The sequence below is a fragment of the Ipomoea nil genome, unplaced genomic scaffold (genome assembly GCF_001879475.1).
Source record: "Ipomoea nil cultivar Tokyo-kokei standard unplaced genomic scaffold, Asagao_1.1 scaffold1830, whole genome shotgun sequence".
In the NCBI taxonomy this organism is placed as follows: domain Eukaryota; kingdom Viridiplantae; phylum Streptophyta; class Magnoliopsida; order Solanales; family Convolvulaceae; genus Ipomoea; species Ipomoea nil.
In genome coordinates, this window is record NW_017618258.1 from 138,408 (window position 1) to 156,227 (window position 17,820).

A 17,820-nucleotide genomic window follows, 5' to 3' on the forward strand; every position below is an offset into this window, starting at 1 on the left:
CATTTTTGTTTCTACGATTTTGATTTTTATTTATTTTTTAAAATAATAATATTGTTACTTAAATTTATTTTTATTTAAAATCATTATTAGAAATTATAATTATAATATTAAAATTATTGATTATAGATAAATAAATAACGTAATAAATGATGTTTAAGAGTGAAAAAAAAAAAAGGAGAAAAAATTATAAGATGATATGGATTATGGAGGAATTGAACTCACAATTTCTTTTTTTTTTTCTTTTTTTAAAGGTGAGAATCATTGTAAATGCCAAAATAAGTATAATCTTGATCATATTATTCTATTTCTGAATTATGTCCTAACCCCAACAGATGAACCAACTTGCATCATAGCTCACCGTCAGTTAATCAAAAATTTAAGTAACCCCGGCTAAATTGGCCAAAAGGTTACTACTTCAACTCTCAATAAAAATGACCTATTAACCGATCAGCTATAAGCAATCTAATTGTTTTACCTCCTTATAATCTTTTTACCGACTAAAATCATCAACCAAAATTAATTCCGTACACACTCAGCTCAAATTGTGGCTATAAGTTTTCCCAATCACCCAAGTTTGATTACAATGTGATAAACTTAGGATGCAAGAGAATCTCTAACAAAAAAAAAAAAAAAAAAAATGAAATACATAAGCAGGCAGCAATTTGTTGTTGATTCCATATCTGCAAGCACAATACATACTGCCAAAGTTTGAGTACAACATACACTTAGATCACAAACTAATTCATCTCTTCTATGCATCTTCTGCATCACTCAAGATGGGGTGATTTCCTATGTAGAATTCTGAGTCTCCTCCATCTATGATCCTCCCTCTGCTCAACATATCATCAATCATGTCAAACCATTTCCCACAACTGCAAAACCTTAAACAATCAAAACGTACAATGAGGTGGGGTGAATGAATATATCTATCATACCTTTCGAGGACGAATTTCCCTTCTTTGTACTTCTGGCTTTTCTCGTGTGCAGCCTCCTGCATGCATGCATGCAGGGAATGTGTTATTAGCTAAATGTATCGAGTGAAATGCAATGACAAGAGGGAGGGGAGATCGAGACAGCAGGAGGGTAAGGGTTTACATATTTCCAGCCGATTATTTGCCCACAGCAGCAACAAAATATATCTGCAACAGTATGCATCCCCGAGAGCATCATCCTTTCTTCCAGAGGTCCAACCATGTTATTCACCCTGAACCGTAAACAAGACTGAAATATTTAAGTACTCTAGAAGAAATTGGACTCAAACATGTCATGTGTCTGTCAGTCAAAGAACACTATGCTTACATGTCTGTTTACCAGTAAACATAACTCACCTTTATCTTGTAGATGGAGGAAGTCAATGGCTCAATGCAAACCGGTTTCTACTAACATCTCGTTTAGTAAGTTAAGAAATGCAATCACGCATTGAAAAATTAAGCTCTGTTTCACTAAAAATTACTACTTTCTAGTTCCTAACAAGGAGTCACGTATCTGTAATGGTTGTGCAAATGTTCGATCTTACAGTCAAATCGAGTGTTTTTAAACAGAAACATGGAAATAGTTTCCATCTGTAAGTATTATAGTAAACGTACTCACACATTACTGAATAGGTAAGCTTTTCCTCTGCGGCAGTGAAATGCCTGAATAAAAATAAGACTAGAAAATGTGAGGCTAGCCGCTAGGGTATGGTGATGTATCCAAAACAACAACTTCAAAGAACAAAGAGACTCTCAGCAATGGAACCACAGGGACAGAGAAAATGTAACTTTCAACATTCCAAATCCTCCTTAATATCAAATGCGAGGTTCCCATATCAAAGACAGACCAACATTTCCTATAACAATTGTGTTCTTTCATTCAGCACTAGGAATTAAAGGACACTGATTTGGAACCCGAGTCCTTCTGTGTGCAAGGTTACCACCGCGTCTCCTCCTCACCTAGTCAAGGCATTGGAATGGGCTGGTGTTTAGTCAAGTAGTCAAAATTCGGACAGCTATGTCTGAAGCTTAAGTGCTACATCTTGGTTTAAATGTGTAAAGCCTAAAGTACCTGCATTGCAGAATGACTAACTTATGCAACTCCAGAAAATCAAAAGAACAAGGTTGTCAACCCAACAACCCTAACTAATAGTTCAATGTGTGATTGTTTGGTCCAAGTAGAGCTTTTTCTTCTCCCTCCCCACACCCCGCCCCGATAGAACATCCGCTGCCGAGGTTCGAACCTTGGCCTTTTCTCCCAAATACTACACTGAACTAGTGACCACTGAACTAGTGACTACTAAACTAGTGAGTTAAGCCCGTGCGGGCAAGTAGAGCTTATTCTTTATACATTAAAGTTTAGGTGAGGAGAGACTATCCCAATTCCCAAATCAGAATTAGAACATACAAATCTATGCAACATTAGACTAATCATTTGTCTTTAGAAACCTTTTTCCATGTTTTTTGGGGGGTACATGCATAACTCTAGTAAGCCCTGAGCCAAATAAACATCAAGCTTGACAATTCTTGCTTCCAAGAACCAATTTTTGTACACCAAAAGTTCATCAAAACTACAAACCTAATCCTCACAAGGCAAGAATTTACATTCATAAGTCATAACATACAAACACAGAGATTATCAAACAAATATAAGTTGAACATTTCAGTGACTCCAAAAAGCATGATTTACGCCACAAGTATAAACCAGAAACACAAACAAGTAACAATGGGGGAAAAACAGTACCCTGGAAACAAGATCATCAGCAAGAGCTAGGTGGGTTTTGCAGAATTTGCAGTTGTAAGTCCTGCCTTCAAGATCCACCACAAATATCCTCCCCATCCTTCAATTCTCTTCTCCCCACCACCACCACCAGATAAAATCTTGATTGAATTTACGACCCCGAAAACCCTGCCACCTGCGAAAACTGAAAAAGTATAAAGAGAGGTTTAATCGAAGAACAATATTTGTCGGTTAGAGTGGTGTGAATGTGGAAGAAGTGGACATGAACTCTCAAGACATCGACACGTCTGATGCCCAGATTTTGCTGATTCCGACGCTAAAAGACATTTTTGATCCTAGACTTATAGTGGCTTGGACAATTTTAGTCTTTTATAAAAAAATTTATCATTTTATGGACAGAGTTATTGTGGCGAGGACATTTTTGATCCTCCGTCTATATTTTTATTAGATAACCGTCTGAGAGAGGGGTAATTACGTCAATTTAGGCTATCTCCTTCTATCTATTATATCTATGTGTGTTTTGTTTTCTTCTCGGTCATAATTTGAAGGAGTCGGAGAGTCCAAGTTGCAGTAAAGGCATGGTTGTGGGCAGAGCATTTCGTAGTGCAAAACTACAAATAAATGAGGATCAGAGTAAAGGCATGGTTGTGGGACCAAAATCGTCCATCTCACAATAAAGAGATAGCCTAAATTGACGTAATTGCTCCTCTCTCATACGGTTATCTAACAGAAATATAGATGGAGGACCAAAAATGTCCTCGCCATAATAACTCTGTCCATAAAATGACAAATTTTTTTATAAAGGACTAAAATTGTCCAAGCCACTATAAGTCTATGACCAAAAATGTCTTTTACTCTCCCATAAAATTAAGATAGAAGAGAATTGTTGTACTCTCATTTTATACTCTATATGATTTAGCATGCTTTGACTACTCAACTTAGTAGGGGGTCATAAGGGCCATGATGTTTATTTATTCATTTTTTTTCTTCCTCCAATCAAATTTGAACACAGAGAATAAAAGTTGGGAATAAAGTTTTGGGAGTACATCAAATATTTTTCTTGTTGCCCGCGGACTTAGTCAATAGTTGGGAGAAGAGACTAAGGTTTTAACTTCGGCGGCTGAACTGTGGGATCATGTCTATAGTGAACAGTTCCCATGGATGCACCGGCATTTAATTTACATCATCCCAAATGTTCTGTCAGGCCGAGGTGTATGGACCCTTGTGTAACACCTCCATTTTTTATAAAATCGGAATATTCAAAATAAAAGACATTTATTTACTTGAAAATAGAGTTAAAATGCAGCAAAATAAAATCTGAAACAAAAGGGTGTTATGCCTCTACATACGGAATATGACATTTCATTTGGGTGAGTCACTTCATGCAACTTGACCTCAAGGTCTTTGGCGAATAAGTTATATATAACTTTGAAAATAAGTTATATTTCAAAATGCCAGTCAAAGACTTAATAAACATTTCCAAAACAATTTCCAAAAGATTTTTACCCTAATACTTTACAATTTGGTAAGGCTAAAAAGTTTTCTCACAAAAAAAAAGGGCATTGATACACCTTTCAAAAGAATATTATTCCATTCACAGATCATCCATCAAGTATAACAACACAAGTTCTTAACTACCAAGCTATCACACATCTTGTATTTAATCTTGTATTTAAAATATACGCAGTAGGAGGGCAAATAGAATATTATCGAATTACTCTTCGAAATAATTTTATCAAAACAAACTATACCATAACTCTTCATAGTAATATACTTTTCATAATAATATACTTCCAAAATATAAGGAGATATATTTTTCTCTTCAAAATCTAATTATAGATACGAGTGTGGAGAATTGATATTTATGTATGGAGAAGTAATACTCTTTTTGGAACCCACTTATTTAGAAATTGGACTAAGACATTAAGTGTGCACCTCTCGGGGGTTCCAAGCCCACTGGGTAGTATTGATCCAAGTAGTCAGGTTTTCCTACTGACTACCACTCAAACAGGGTAATGGAAATTGGATCAAAACCTATGTGACACACACCAAGGGGCGCAAATTATGCCCTGGACCCGTGTCCACAATGCATTGTGGACACGAGTGAGTCCAAAACGACGTCGTTTTTAGGGAAAACGCGTCATTCCAGTTTAAAAAAAAAAATGATTTTGTCTCGCCGTTAACGGCGTTATTCGTTTGTGCCATTATGAATGTACAGTTATGGGATTATGAATGTACATTTATAGAATTATGAATGTACAGTTATGGAATTATGAATGTAAGTTATAAAATTATGAACACAGAGCTCTGACATTATGAACTTACAATTATGAACATATAGTGATAAAATTATGAACATAGAGCTTTAAAATTGTGAACATGGAGCTTCGAAAATTATGATTTTACAGTTATTGAATTATTAATGTACAGTTACAGAATTATGAATGTACAGTTATGCAATTATGAATGTACAATTATGGAATTATGAACACAGAACTCTGACATTATGAACTTACAATATGAACATATAGTGATAAAATTATGAACATAGAGCTCTAAAATTGTGAACATAGAGCTCTAAAATTGTGAACATAGAGCTTCGAAAATTATGAAGTTACAGTTATTGAATTATGAATGTACAGTTACGGAATTATGAATGTACAATTATGGAAGTATGAATGTACAGTTATGGAATTATGAACATAGAGCTCTGACATTATGAACTTACAATTATGAACATATAGTAATAAATTTATGAACATATACTCCTATAACGAAGCAGTCTTAATTTTTTTTTTTTTAAGTAGAAGATAACAGTGCCACTAACAGCACTGTTACCCATGTCCAGCATGCATGCTGGACACAGGTCCATAGCATAACGATTGCCCAAGGGGATTCCAAGCTCGATGAGTAGTAAATAGTCCAAGTGAACAGTAATCACTCTTACTAAACACCACACAAGAAGACTGATTCTTCAAGATTATATCATTTCTCCACAAATAGGTATTTTTCTCCCTGGCTTCTAGGGTTCTCTCAATATCTCCCTGGAATCTAGGGTTTCTACGCAACCGGCCATTGAAGGAAGCTTCTACGCTACGTGCGATTTGGCTACACGACATGGATGTTCAGGATATTATCAATAGCACTGCTGAAATAACACTAGAGGATGAGGACTTGGGAGTCCGGTTTGAGGACGAGCCAACGGGCTGGGTCGAACTAGCTACGGAGCGGCGAACGTGGTCAATTGTAGGCCGGTTCCTGACTTATCGGAATTTGAAGACGGAGATGATGAAGCGGGTTATGGCGTCTGCATGGCGTCCGTTGATGGGGATTGAGATAGCTGATGTGCAGCCTGGGCTGTTTCTGTTTACTTTTTTTGACGACGCTAACCGGCGTCGTGTTCTCGACGAAGGACCATGGGCTTTCGAGAATGCAACGTTTCTCTGCCAGCAGTTGGAAGGGAATGATCATCCGGCGCAGATGGTTTTGAACACGGTGGATCTTTGGGTTCAGGTGTTTGAGGTGCCAATTGGATATCGCACAGAGAGAGTTTTGGAGAAGGTGGGTGATTTCGTAGGGGTGTTTCTGCGTGTTGATGACCGGTGCTTTGTGAGACCTTGGACTGCTTTCTACCGTGTGCGCGTAACGCATGACGTCTCCAATCCTCTGAAGCGTCGAATGAAGATGATATTGCGCGATGGTTCTTGGGTTTGGATCAACTTCAAATATGAACGCCTGCATATGTTTTATTATTTTTTTTTTGTGGGAGGATGGGACACACAGATGGAGGCTCGTCGTTCATCTTTGGAGCCAGCTCAGTATCTTTATGGCCCGGGATTGAGGGCGGGCAGGTTGAATCCGGCGACGGAGTTAGGTGATAAATGGTTTCAGCTTGGCCGAGAGAGCCGGCGGGAGATTGGGTATGGCAGTGTGTTACCGGGGGGAGGACAGACTGGGGATCTGCGTCCTGCTACGGGGGGAGAGGCTGCGGGTAAGGTGTTGGCGGGGGCTATTGTAGGAGTGGTGCTGGAAACTCCGGCTACTGTTTCGCCGGAGGGTGCTGAGATGGCGGAGGAAGGGGTACGGGCAGATCCTAAAAGGCGGAGGAGGGGTGATGGGGGGAAGGACATGCAGGTGGATTCTGGTTTTTTAAATTTGGTGGGACTTGGGGACCAGGCCCGCCGTTCCCAATGAGTACCTTATTCTGGAACTGCCGTGGATTGGGTAATCCACGGACGGTTCGCGAGGTGGTGGACTTAGTGTCCAAGAAGAGGCCCGAGTTCGTGTTTTTTATGGAGACGATGGTAGATAGGAGTCATGCTGAAAGGCTTTGTAACACCCCAGATTTTCAAGACATTTAAAACTTATAATAAAGGTAGAATCTTATTAAATCCCAAGATAAATACAAGCGTTCGGGGTGCTATGCCACACCTGGGCTAGAGAACCCAAGTGCACAGGCTAACTAACTAATATCCTCAAAGCGTAAATACGTAAATGTGGCACGCAGGCCAAAAAGGGAAACTATCTACTTCTAAGTTCTAGCGCACTCCAGTGACTTAATCTTCTGTGCCTGAAAGCCAAATATATCTGTTCAGCGAGAGATGCTGGTAACCCACTCCAACGCGTTGAAATACAATACATATAGAGATATATATAGATATACGAAAATCATTTGAGCATGAAGATATATCCTACGAACTCTAGCTTTAAAACCGGGAATGACTCGACAGATAAGGCCAGACACAAGCAACAGTTGTAACGAGCATATGCAGTTCACAACGGATAAGGCAGATAAGGCAAAGCATAAACAATGATCATAACCCAACATGAACAATCCCCAATATAAATCCCATAGTCACATCCCCCAAGACACTCATAATCACAACTCGTCCATGTCACAACACATAACACACTTTGTTGGCGCCACAGGACCAATCGCATGCCCATACATGAGGGTCAGCGCATATAGCTCTGACACGGCCCCGCAGCACCTTGCCCCGTATCGCAACACGGAGGGGTCGATCGCAACCGACCGATGAATCGCAGCTCATCATAGTGTTTGATCGCAACCAAACAGTGGACCGCAGCCCAAGAGAATGTCATCTGACCGCAGCCAGGAAAGAGGACGAACCGCAGCTTGTATAGAAACGTTTGATCGCAACCAAACGGTGGACCGCAGCCCAAGAATATCAATCTGACCGCAGCCAGCTTCTGAACCGCAGCTCAGGATAACCAATCCGATTGCAACCGAATTGAGGTAACACCCACACATATCACATAGCAAGCACATGCAACCCACATTACATATTGGGAAGGGGGGAGAAAGCGTATAACAAAACCTATGCGTGATCCTTCACATACTAAGAATAGTCCTAAGGGGTTCATACTCCTTCCACCTAGGTTAACGGGATACCAATTCAACTAGCATGCAATATAGTAGACTCGTAAACCTACGAACGGTACTCGAAATATCAAACTAGACATAGGCACGATAAACGGAGTCCGTTGGGACACCACGGGGAACGGGGGAACAGAGTGGTTACGACCTGGTCGGTCTTTCTCAAGGGAAGATCCTTGGCCCCTCTTCATTCTCTACAAGGTTCCAAACCTTTCTTCAACATAGGTGACAACGAGCCAGGTAGAGATGGAAGAGATCAAACACGGGAATAAGAAGCAAGCTCGCCTTCCTTTTTGATCATTTTTATAGAGGGGGATGCAGAAAGTGGACAAAATAGACTCGCATTTCTCATCGAACAAACATCAAACGGGGAAGCCGGGATCCCAAGTTGGGGGAAATTCCAGCGGGTAGCCGGTGGGTGGAGGCCACCCGCCGGTTTTACTATTCCGGGCAGCGGGTCGCCGGCGGGCAGCTGCCCGCCCGCCGGCCACCCGCTGCCAGGCGGTGATTCTTGGCACCGGGTAGGTGGCGGGTCCCCTACCCCCCACTGACTCTTTTTCATCAATCGCGCCCCGGGAACCGTTGTGGAACCCGAAACCATGCTTAGACACTTTACAACGCAATTAACGACAACATGTAGACAATTAACGGATCAATTACGAGAAATGAACGACGCATAACCTATCATGCTTTTCTAAACACAATCAACACCCAAACATGCGATTTCCTCACCCAACAACCCAAGAATAAGATCATACGATACATCCTAGGGTTCTAATCACTTTTATATCAACAGGAATACGATTCGTCTTCCAATTACAAGATTCGGTAAGAATAACGCATCGGCATCAAGAACATCACACAATTATCAAGAACAACACATAATTATCAAGAACAACACATAATTATCAAGAATCCCAAATAATCATCAAGAACATCATAATTATCAAGAGACTCCCAATATCAAGATTATCAAGATCCTTCATGGGATCATCACATCAAACATCAACAATAATTATCATAACTCGCCAAACACAATAATATGGGGGAAACCCTAAGGGGGAATCATAACTATAAAAATAGGTTTTGTTGAGACATGGGTTACCTCTTAGCCTTAATTAATTCCTTGGCTATGAAGGATCTTTCTTTAAGCTTCCTTGCTTTCTTGATTTCTCCTAAGGGGATTCTTGGAGCTCTTTTGGGGTGGTGGGGCGTTATTGCTGTGGGAAGTTCTAGGTGCCTCCTAAGTCCCCTATTTATATATTTAGGAGTCCTAATTAGGAACTAATATTATAGGCTCGCTAATTCTATTCCTTTTGGAACTAAGGGTTAGGTTTAGGGGTTGGGTTTATATATAAGGGCCCATGGACTATGGTGGGCCTTTTTCCCTAATTAATCATTATAATTCATTCTTTCTCTTGGGCTATTAATTAATTAATTAATTGGTTTTAGGACTCGTAACACGGGGTGTTACAGGCTTCGTGTAAAGCTGGGGTTTGAGGGGTGTTTTTGTGTGGATAGTGACGGACAGAGGGGGGGTATGTGCTTCTTGTGGTCGAAAAATAATAGTGCTAGCTTGATTAAATACTCACATAATCATATTGATCTAGTGGTGTCGTTACCGGATAGGCAACAATGGAGGCTAACTTGTTATTACGGGTTTCCACAGAGGGACAAGAGGAGGGCTGCATGGGATTTCTTGAGGTCTCTCAGGGGGGTTTCTAATCTTCCTTGGGTGGTCTTAGGGGATTTTCAATGATTTGTTGATGCAATCTGAAAAAAGGGGGAGGCTGCCGCATCCGGCTGGTTTGATAGAAGGCTTTAGGGAGGCTTTAGATGACTGTGGTTTAGTGACGCTTCCTATGATTGGTTACCCTTTTACGTGGGAGCGTGGGAAAGGAACTGATCACTGGGTGGAGGAGCGTCTGGATAGAGTGGTGGCGAACATGGATTGGTTGGATGTGTATGACAGAGCAAGATTGCTTAATATCTGTACTAATGCATCAGATCATACTGCACTTTTTCTTGACATTTATGGGGTGTCACATGCACCAAGACAACGGGGTTTTCGGTTTGACAATGCGTGGCTGTTAGATGATGGGTGTAGGGAGGTGGTGGAAAGGGAGTGGTCCGGATCCCCAGGCATGGCTATGCAGGCAAAGTTGGAATCATGTGGGTGGGGTCTCAAGAGGTGGGGTGGTGATAATTATCACAGGTATGGGAAACGGATTGAAAATATTCAAAAGGAGATGAATGCATTACGAGGTTGTCATGATCCTGTGTCGTTGGCGCGGTTTAGGCTCTTTGATGGCCAATTAAGTCTGGTACTCTCCCAGGAAGAGGTGTTCTGGAGGAAGACGAATGTGATTTTGAAGTTGAAGGATGAAAATGGTGTCTGGAGAGAAGGCAATGCATTGGACACGGTGGTCACTGATTATTACAGACAGATCTTTGCTACAAGAGGGTGCCCTGGGGCTTTTGGTGTGGAGACCATGCACGCACGAGTGACCAGTGCACAGAATGAGGACCTCCTGCGTCCTTTTGAGCCTGAGGAGGTACGATGTGCGTTGTTTTCTATGGGCAAGGACAAATCCCCGGGCCCGGATGGCATGAATCCGGGCTTCTATCAGGCTTTCTGGGATGTCATCGGTAAGGATATTACTGATTTTGTTATTCATTGTCTTTCGAAGTCATCTTTTCCTGATAATTTGAATGATGCAAATATTCGCAGTCATCTTTTCCTAATAATTTGAATGATGCAAATATTGTCCTGATCCCCAAGAAATGTGTTCCTGTGTTTGTATCTGATTTGAGACCAATAGCTTTATGTAATGTACTGTATAAGATAATGGCCAAAATGCTGGCGAATCGCATGAAACCGCTGCTTGAGAGTATTATTTCAGTGTCTCAAAGTGCCTTCTTGCCTGGCCGATTAATCTCAGATAACATTCTTATTGCGTCTGAGGTTGGTCACTATTTGAGAAGGAAGCAGTTAGTGAAGGTTGGTTGGGTAACCTTAAAGCTGGATATGGCTAAGGCTTATGACGGGATGGAGTGGCCTTTTGTGCGACAGATGATGCTTGGGTTGGGGTTTGATGACAGGTGGGTTAAGCTTGTGATGATGTATGTTCAAACAGTGCGCTATAGGGTGCTGGTAAATGGCAGGCCAACCGAGGAGATAATCCCGACCAGGGAGCTAAGGCAGGGTGATCCCTTGTCTCCCTACTTATTCATTATATGTGCTGAGGGGCTGTCTTTGCTGTTGCAGGACTCTCAGTCCAAAGGACTAATACATGGTTGTAGAGTAGCTTAGGGGGCGCCGCCTATCTCACATTTGTTTTTTGCAGATGACAGTCTGTTTTTCTTTAAAGCTAATCTGCAGGAAACATTGGAGGTGAAAAAGTGCATGGGTGTTTATGAGTCTTATTCGGGGCAGGCGGTAAACTTTCACAAGTCAAGTATTACGTTTAGTCGTAATACATCTGTCAGGGATAGGGAGCTCGTTGCAGGAGCGTTGGGGGTTGCCCAGGCGGATGATTTTAGCAAGTATCTTGGTTTGCCATCTGTTGTAGGCAGAAATAGAAAGGCGGTCTTTGCCTATGTCTAGCAGAAGATAAAGCAAAGGTTCGGTTCGTGGAATAAAAAGCTATTATCAAGGGTTGGGAAAGAGGTTCTTCTGAAAAGTGTTGCGCAGGCTATGCCTACATATACGATGAGTATATATTTGCTCCCTAAAACCCTTTGTGCTGCTCTTGAAAGGTTGATGAACAGGTAGTGGTGGGGTCAGAAAGGCACTAGTATTCATTGGTTGGCCTGGGACAGAATGTTTGCTCCTAAGAAGTTTGGTGGCTTGGGTTTTAAACGCTTGCATGAGTTTAATTTAGCTTTGCTGGGTAAGCAGGGGTGGCGATTGCTAACAAATTCGGATTCTCTATTGGCGCAGGTTTTTAAAGCCAGGTATTATCCAACAATTACTTTTTATGAAGCTGCTATGGGTGGTAACCCAAGCTATGTTTGGAGGAGTATTATGGCTAGTCAGGATTTGGTCAAGTCTGGGTGCTGACGTAGAATTGGAAATGGCAGGACCACTAAAGTCTGGTCATATCCTTGGCTCCCTGATGCACATGATCCCTATGTGGGTTTGAGTCACTAGGACCCGAATCAGGATCTTCTGGTTTCGGATTTGGTTGATAATGACACACAAGGGTGGAATGATGGTTTATTACATTAGCTATTTGCTCCTCGGGATGTTGTGCTAATAAAGCAGCTGCCTATTAATGCGGATTACGAGGACATGTGGTTTTGGGATCGGGATTTAAGGGGTTGCTATTCAGTCAAGGATGGGTATAGAAGGCTGGTTGAAATGAATACCCCATGCTGGTTTTGTGTTGTTTTCTTGTAATCGTTTGTTTTCATTCATGTCAAACTAAATATGTAGATAGGGATGCTAATTGGGCGGCCCACGCTCTAGCTAAGCATGTAAGTGCAGGTTTGGCACGTTCTGTTTGGAGGGAAGATCCTCCTCTCTTTCTTTTGCCTGATATGGCTAATATAATTTGATTTATTTGGCTTTCAAAAAAATGTATTTTTCTCCCAAAAAAATATAATTTTCTCCAAAATATATAATTTCTCAAAAATACAATTTTCTAAATTATCATATACTTCCAAATACTTTTCAAAGTAGCAATCTCACTCAAGAATCATTTTCAAAATATATAAGTATGGAGGATTTCAAGAGTAATCAATACTTCTCAATATGTAATATTGTGTATCCACTGATCATTTCAAGATATAAATCATTTCCAATAGTCATTCTCAACAATATCTACTATACTAATAAGAGCCCAAGAGAGTTAGGCCTATAATGGGTAGAAAAAATGGCGGTCATAGATTTTAATCAAATGAATGGCTTAGATTGATTAAAAGATTGATCAAAATTTCCTAAAATACCCACACACCGTTACTAATTCCGTTAAAATTTTAAGAATTGCCGTTAGTTCACCGTTAACTTACTCATTGATTTCAATAAAAAAAGGTCTTAGGTTTGAACCTCATCCCAATCAAAGTTGGCATAATTAGTACTCTATTTTACTCTTATTAAATTATATAAATAATAATTTAGTAGTTACAACAAAAAATAATACATATGCATTTCTTTAATTTAGAATTATGTGTCCACAATGTCTTTATTAAAAAAAAAATTATTTATTATCAATAAATTAAATAAGATAAATAATTTTATTAGTTATATTGTTTTTATTTTTTTTCAATATAAAAATTCTTTATATTCAAATTTATTAATTGATTATATTCGCTACATTGTCCTTACAATGTCTTTATTCAGTGAAAAACAAATTATTAATTATCAATAAATTAATTAAAAGAAATATTTTCATTAGTTATATTGTCTTTATTTTTCTCAAATGTAAAAATTTTTACATTCAAATTCATCAATTGATTATATTCACTACATTATCTATTATCTTTTTTGTGCACTATTTTTCTAATTAAATATCAAAGTTATAACATAAAATAATGCTATGTATTTATTTACCAAGTATTTTATTAATACCATGAAAAAATTAAAAAAATATATAATTAATAAAGCCAACCATATTAACTACTTGAGAGATTTTGAGACAAATATAGTATTCAAATCACACAACAAATTGAAGTGAGAATTGCCGTTAGTTCACCGTTATAAAAAAAAAAAAAAAAAAAAAAAAAGGTCTTAGGTTCGTACCTCATCCCAATTAAAGTTGACATAATTAGTACTTTATTTTACTCTTATTAAATTATAGAAATAATAATTTAGTAATTACAACAAAAAATAATACATATGCATTTCTTTAATTTAGAATTATGTGTCCACAATGTCTTTATTCAAAAAAAATTTTTATTCATTATCAATAAATTAAATAAGATAAATAATTTTATTAGTTATATTGTCTTTATTTTTCTTCAATATAAAAATTCTTTATATTCAAATTTATTAATTGATTATTTTCGCTACATTGTCCTTACAATGTCTTTATTCCGTGAAAAACAAATTATTAATTATCAATAAATTAATTAAAAGAAATATTTTCATTAGTTATATTGTCTTTATTTTTCTCAAATGTAAAAACTTTTACATTCAAATTCATCAATTGATTATATTCACTACATTATCTATTATCTTTTTTGTGCACTATTTTTCTAATTAAATATCAAAGTTATAACATAAAATAATGCTATGTATTTATTTACCAAGTATTTTATTAATACCATGAAAAAATTAAAAAAATATAATTAATAAAGCCAACCATATTAACTACTTGAGAGATTTTGTGATAAAGAGAGTATTCAAATCACACAACAAATTGAAGTGAGAACTACCTCGCAATGTCCTTGTTTGACAATCAGCAGTTAGCGGTTAGCGTTAGCAGATTATACTAGCGGATTTGACCAGCGAATTTATTTAATTATTAACATTGAGTAGAAAAAATGACCGCCAAATTATTAAATCAAATGAATGGTTCATATTGTTCAGGTTTTAATTTTTTTCTTTTAAGATTTTCTAATTTATCCTTAATTATATGATTATCCATTTAACTTTTCCGTTAATTCACCGTTAGTATAATTCTAATATTAAAGTCTAATATAGAATTATAACTACACCATTAATCTAATTCTAATATTAAAGTCTTAATAGAACTTAACCACAAATCCTAATGTCAGAATCTCCTCAAACAATATTAGTATATATTTAATATTTTATGCCCTAATTTTTATTTGTTCTCCCTTATGTCCCTATTTGGTTTCAACCATACCTATACAATTATTTTATTGACAATTATAATCAATATTGACTATATTATCTTGCATTTGTAAACTTAGAATTACCTATTTAACCCGCACGGGCTTAGCTCAATGGTTTAGTGGGTAGTATTTGGGAGAAGAGACCAAGGTTTGAACCTCGGCGGCGGCAATGCGGGAATTATGTACAAAGTGGGCAGATTCCTTGTGCGTATCAGCATTTGGCCCTGTCTGCTGAACCAGGGCCCTTGGGGTTGGGGACTCAACCTTTGGGAGAAGAATTACCTATTTAAATACGCAAATTCAACCTTCAATTATCTATGCATGAACAATTTCAATATAATCTTGCCTTAATATATTTTAAAGTACTTATTTTAAAAAAAAAACATTGGGTATTATCCCAATCGCGCAATGCGCGTAAAAAACTAGTATATGTATAAGTATAGAGGAATACAAGACATCTTTCTTAAATGTCATTTTCAAATATTTACAAATATGGGGGAATTCAAATCTCACTAGTGGGGCAGGAACATCATCTCAGTGAAGTCCTAGTAAACAGTAACTTATTACTGAACACTTCGCAAAAATCCCCACTTTTCCAATATATATATATATATATATATATATATATATATATATATATATATATATAAAAGTATGGAGAAACTCAAATCGAACTAGTGGGGCAGGGACATCATCTCAGTGAAGCCCAATAGTAACTCTCTACTGAACACTCCGCAAATATCCTCACTTTATCAATAGTGAAAGGGGCACATGGTCCGATATAGTTAGGCCCTAGTGAACGATAATCCACTCTACCGAACACTTCGCAAATTTTTCCTTTCGTGAAAATCAGGACTAAAACCTTGAGTGTTCACACCCCCAAAGGATTTTCCAAGCGTAGAGGGTAGTAACCCAGGATGTTTTCTACCAGGTTACTCCTCAATAAACAGGACGCGTAGTCGAAGTATCCAGGATGTTTTCTGCCGGATACAACTCCAAACAAGCAGGACATATTGTCCTAGTATTTAGGATGATTTCTACTGAATACCCCCACAAAACAAATAGGATTCTGAACCCACAATTCCTCATATCTTCTAAAAATTATACATTTTTACAATCATATCCTCCAAAAATAATTATATATATTTTATACAATTTTTCATTGCCCATAAACTATCAAAATACCATTTTTCAAAATAGGAGTTCTCACTGAACTCTATAATATCACCATAGATCATATCTCTCAAACACATTAGATTTTCAAAACATATATTTCCTCCAAAATAGATAGGCTTCTCAAACATATAATTCTCAAATACATACGAGGTTTATCAACCTAGTAGTTTTTTCAAAAGTATAAGGATATGTCCCAAATATAGGTTTCTCAACTCATAAACCAAAATAGCACACTCTTATAATTATTTACTGTACATAAGCTTTCAAAATGCTCTTTCTCAAAATATATAATTTCTCCAAATAAACACGAGATTTATCAAAACTTGGTAATCTTTACAAAATATACAATTTCTGCAAATAAGATTTTCTCAGAGAAGCAATACTCTCTAAGAAACTTAATTTTTCCCACGTAGATCATCCAGAATACACCAACGGGTTAAACAATGGGATTCGACAAACCCGAAAATACCACACACAGATTACCCACGGGTTTGGGCAACTGGTCATGTACCTAGGACTAGGCAACGAGTCCATAGGACCCGTGCCTTAGTCCCTCACAGGATGGGGTGGCGGCGGGGCTATGGAGCCCGCCACCTCTCTCACGGGTTGGAGTGGCGGGTTCCATAAACCCGCTACTCTATCATGTGGCCACCATGGGGTGGGCTGGCGGGCTTCACAAGCTCTGCCACTCCTCTCGTGAGCCTCACAGGATTAGTCGACAGGTCTCGTAGTCCCGTGGCCAGTCATGTGAGGCAAAACATTTCTTAGAATCAGTAAACAGTTCTCAAAAACTCCAAGACAGAACGCAAAATACATTTTCATCTGCAAATAGTGCGCGCGTGCGCGCGCACACACACACAGATTTTATAAACCAAATATCAACAAAGTTTCTATGGTTGTAAAACAACATATTTCATTAGATTTAAGAAATCGGATAGTAGATAGCATATAGGAAAAAAGCATTGAGTTTTGATATAATTTTTTTAATTAAAGGTTTTTAACGAGGCAGTGCAACACATGAATGCATACATGTACTCTTTTCTTCATTACGTTTATTTTCATTGGGTTTTTCTAGTGGGGGTTTTAACGAGGCATGCGTATGATATAGTAATGTCAAAAATGGAAAGTTGCAAATAAATATTTAAATAGACATACCCAAAATCCTGAAGATTATGCCTTGATGGTTTAAAATTGATTTACTGTTGTACTCTTTTTCCCTTAGTTAAGTTTTTTCCAATAATGAGTTTTCTTAAGCTAAGATTTTTAATGAGGCAACCGGTGCAACACATAAACACATACTTTGTGTATTCTTTTCCTTGACTAGGTTTTTTCTATAGGAATTTTCTAGCGAGATTTTTAATGATGCATGAGTACGGTGAAATAATGGCCAAGGGAATGTGATAAATATTTATTTTAATATGTGACCATTATTTCACTCTCTCCTACTTCTATGTTGTTTGTGTACAGTCATTCCGTGTGCATATATACAAATAGTTATTAATGAAAATGATGGCTGGTGTTCTACGTTCAATTTTGTTCTTTTTTTCTCCTTCACTCTTCTTCGCTATACTAATTTGAGCGTACAATTTCACAGAATTTATATGAAATTACGTTTTTTTTTCCTACAACATGCTCAATATTATTTTGGTTATGATTTTGTGGTAGCAGGGGCGGAGTTACAATGGGGCAGCCCCCACTCCCCCCACCCCATATAACCATTGTATCTATATATG

General features: G+C 38.0%; 1 protein-coding gene across 2 annotated transcripts; it reads right to left on the bottom strand.

Annotated features, from left to right (window-relative positions):
* Window positions 1–628: 628 nt before the first annotated feature.
* Window positions 629–2,823, bottom strand: LOC109192667 (protein yippee-like At5g53940). Of its 2 annotated transcripts, none has more exons than XM_019343362.1 (5): window positions 2,716–2,823; window positions 1,591–1,634; window positions 1,096–1,204; window positions 936–991; window positions 629–830 (listed from the first exon to the last, which is right to left on the bottom strand). In XM_019343362.1, the coding sequence occupies exons 1-5, from the start codon at window positions 2,809–2,811 to the stop codon at window positions 752–754; spliced, it is 384 nt and encodes a 127-aa protein (XP_019198907.1). In that variant the 5' UTR covers window positions 2,812–2,823; the 3' UTR covers window positions 629–751. The 2 variants fall into 2 exon arrangements, with proteins under 2 accessions (XP_019198907.1, XP_019198908.1); XM_019343363.1 differs by having other exon boundaries at window positions 1,587–1,634.
* Window positions 2,824–17,820: the final 14,997 nt, after the last annotated feature.

Coding starts and splice junctions, on each gene's coding strand:
- LOC109192667 (XM_019343362.1), bottom strand. CDS start 2,811: ATGGGGAGGATATTTGTGGTGGATCTTGAAGGCAGGACTTACAACTGC. Junction 992..1,095: donor AAATAATCGGCTGGAAATAT/GTAAACCCTTAC, acceptor GCATGCATGCAG/GAGGCTGCACACGAGAAAAG. Junction 831..935: donor GGGAAATTCGTCCTCGAAAG/GTATGATAGATA, acceptor TATGTTGAGCAG/AGGGAGGATCATAGATGGAG.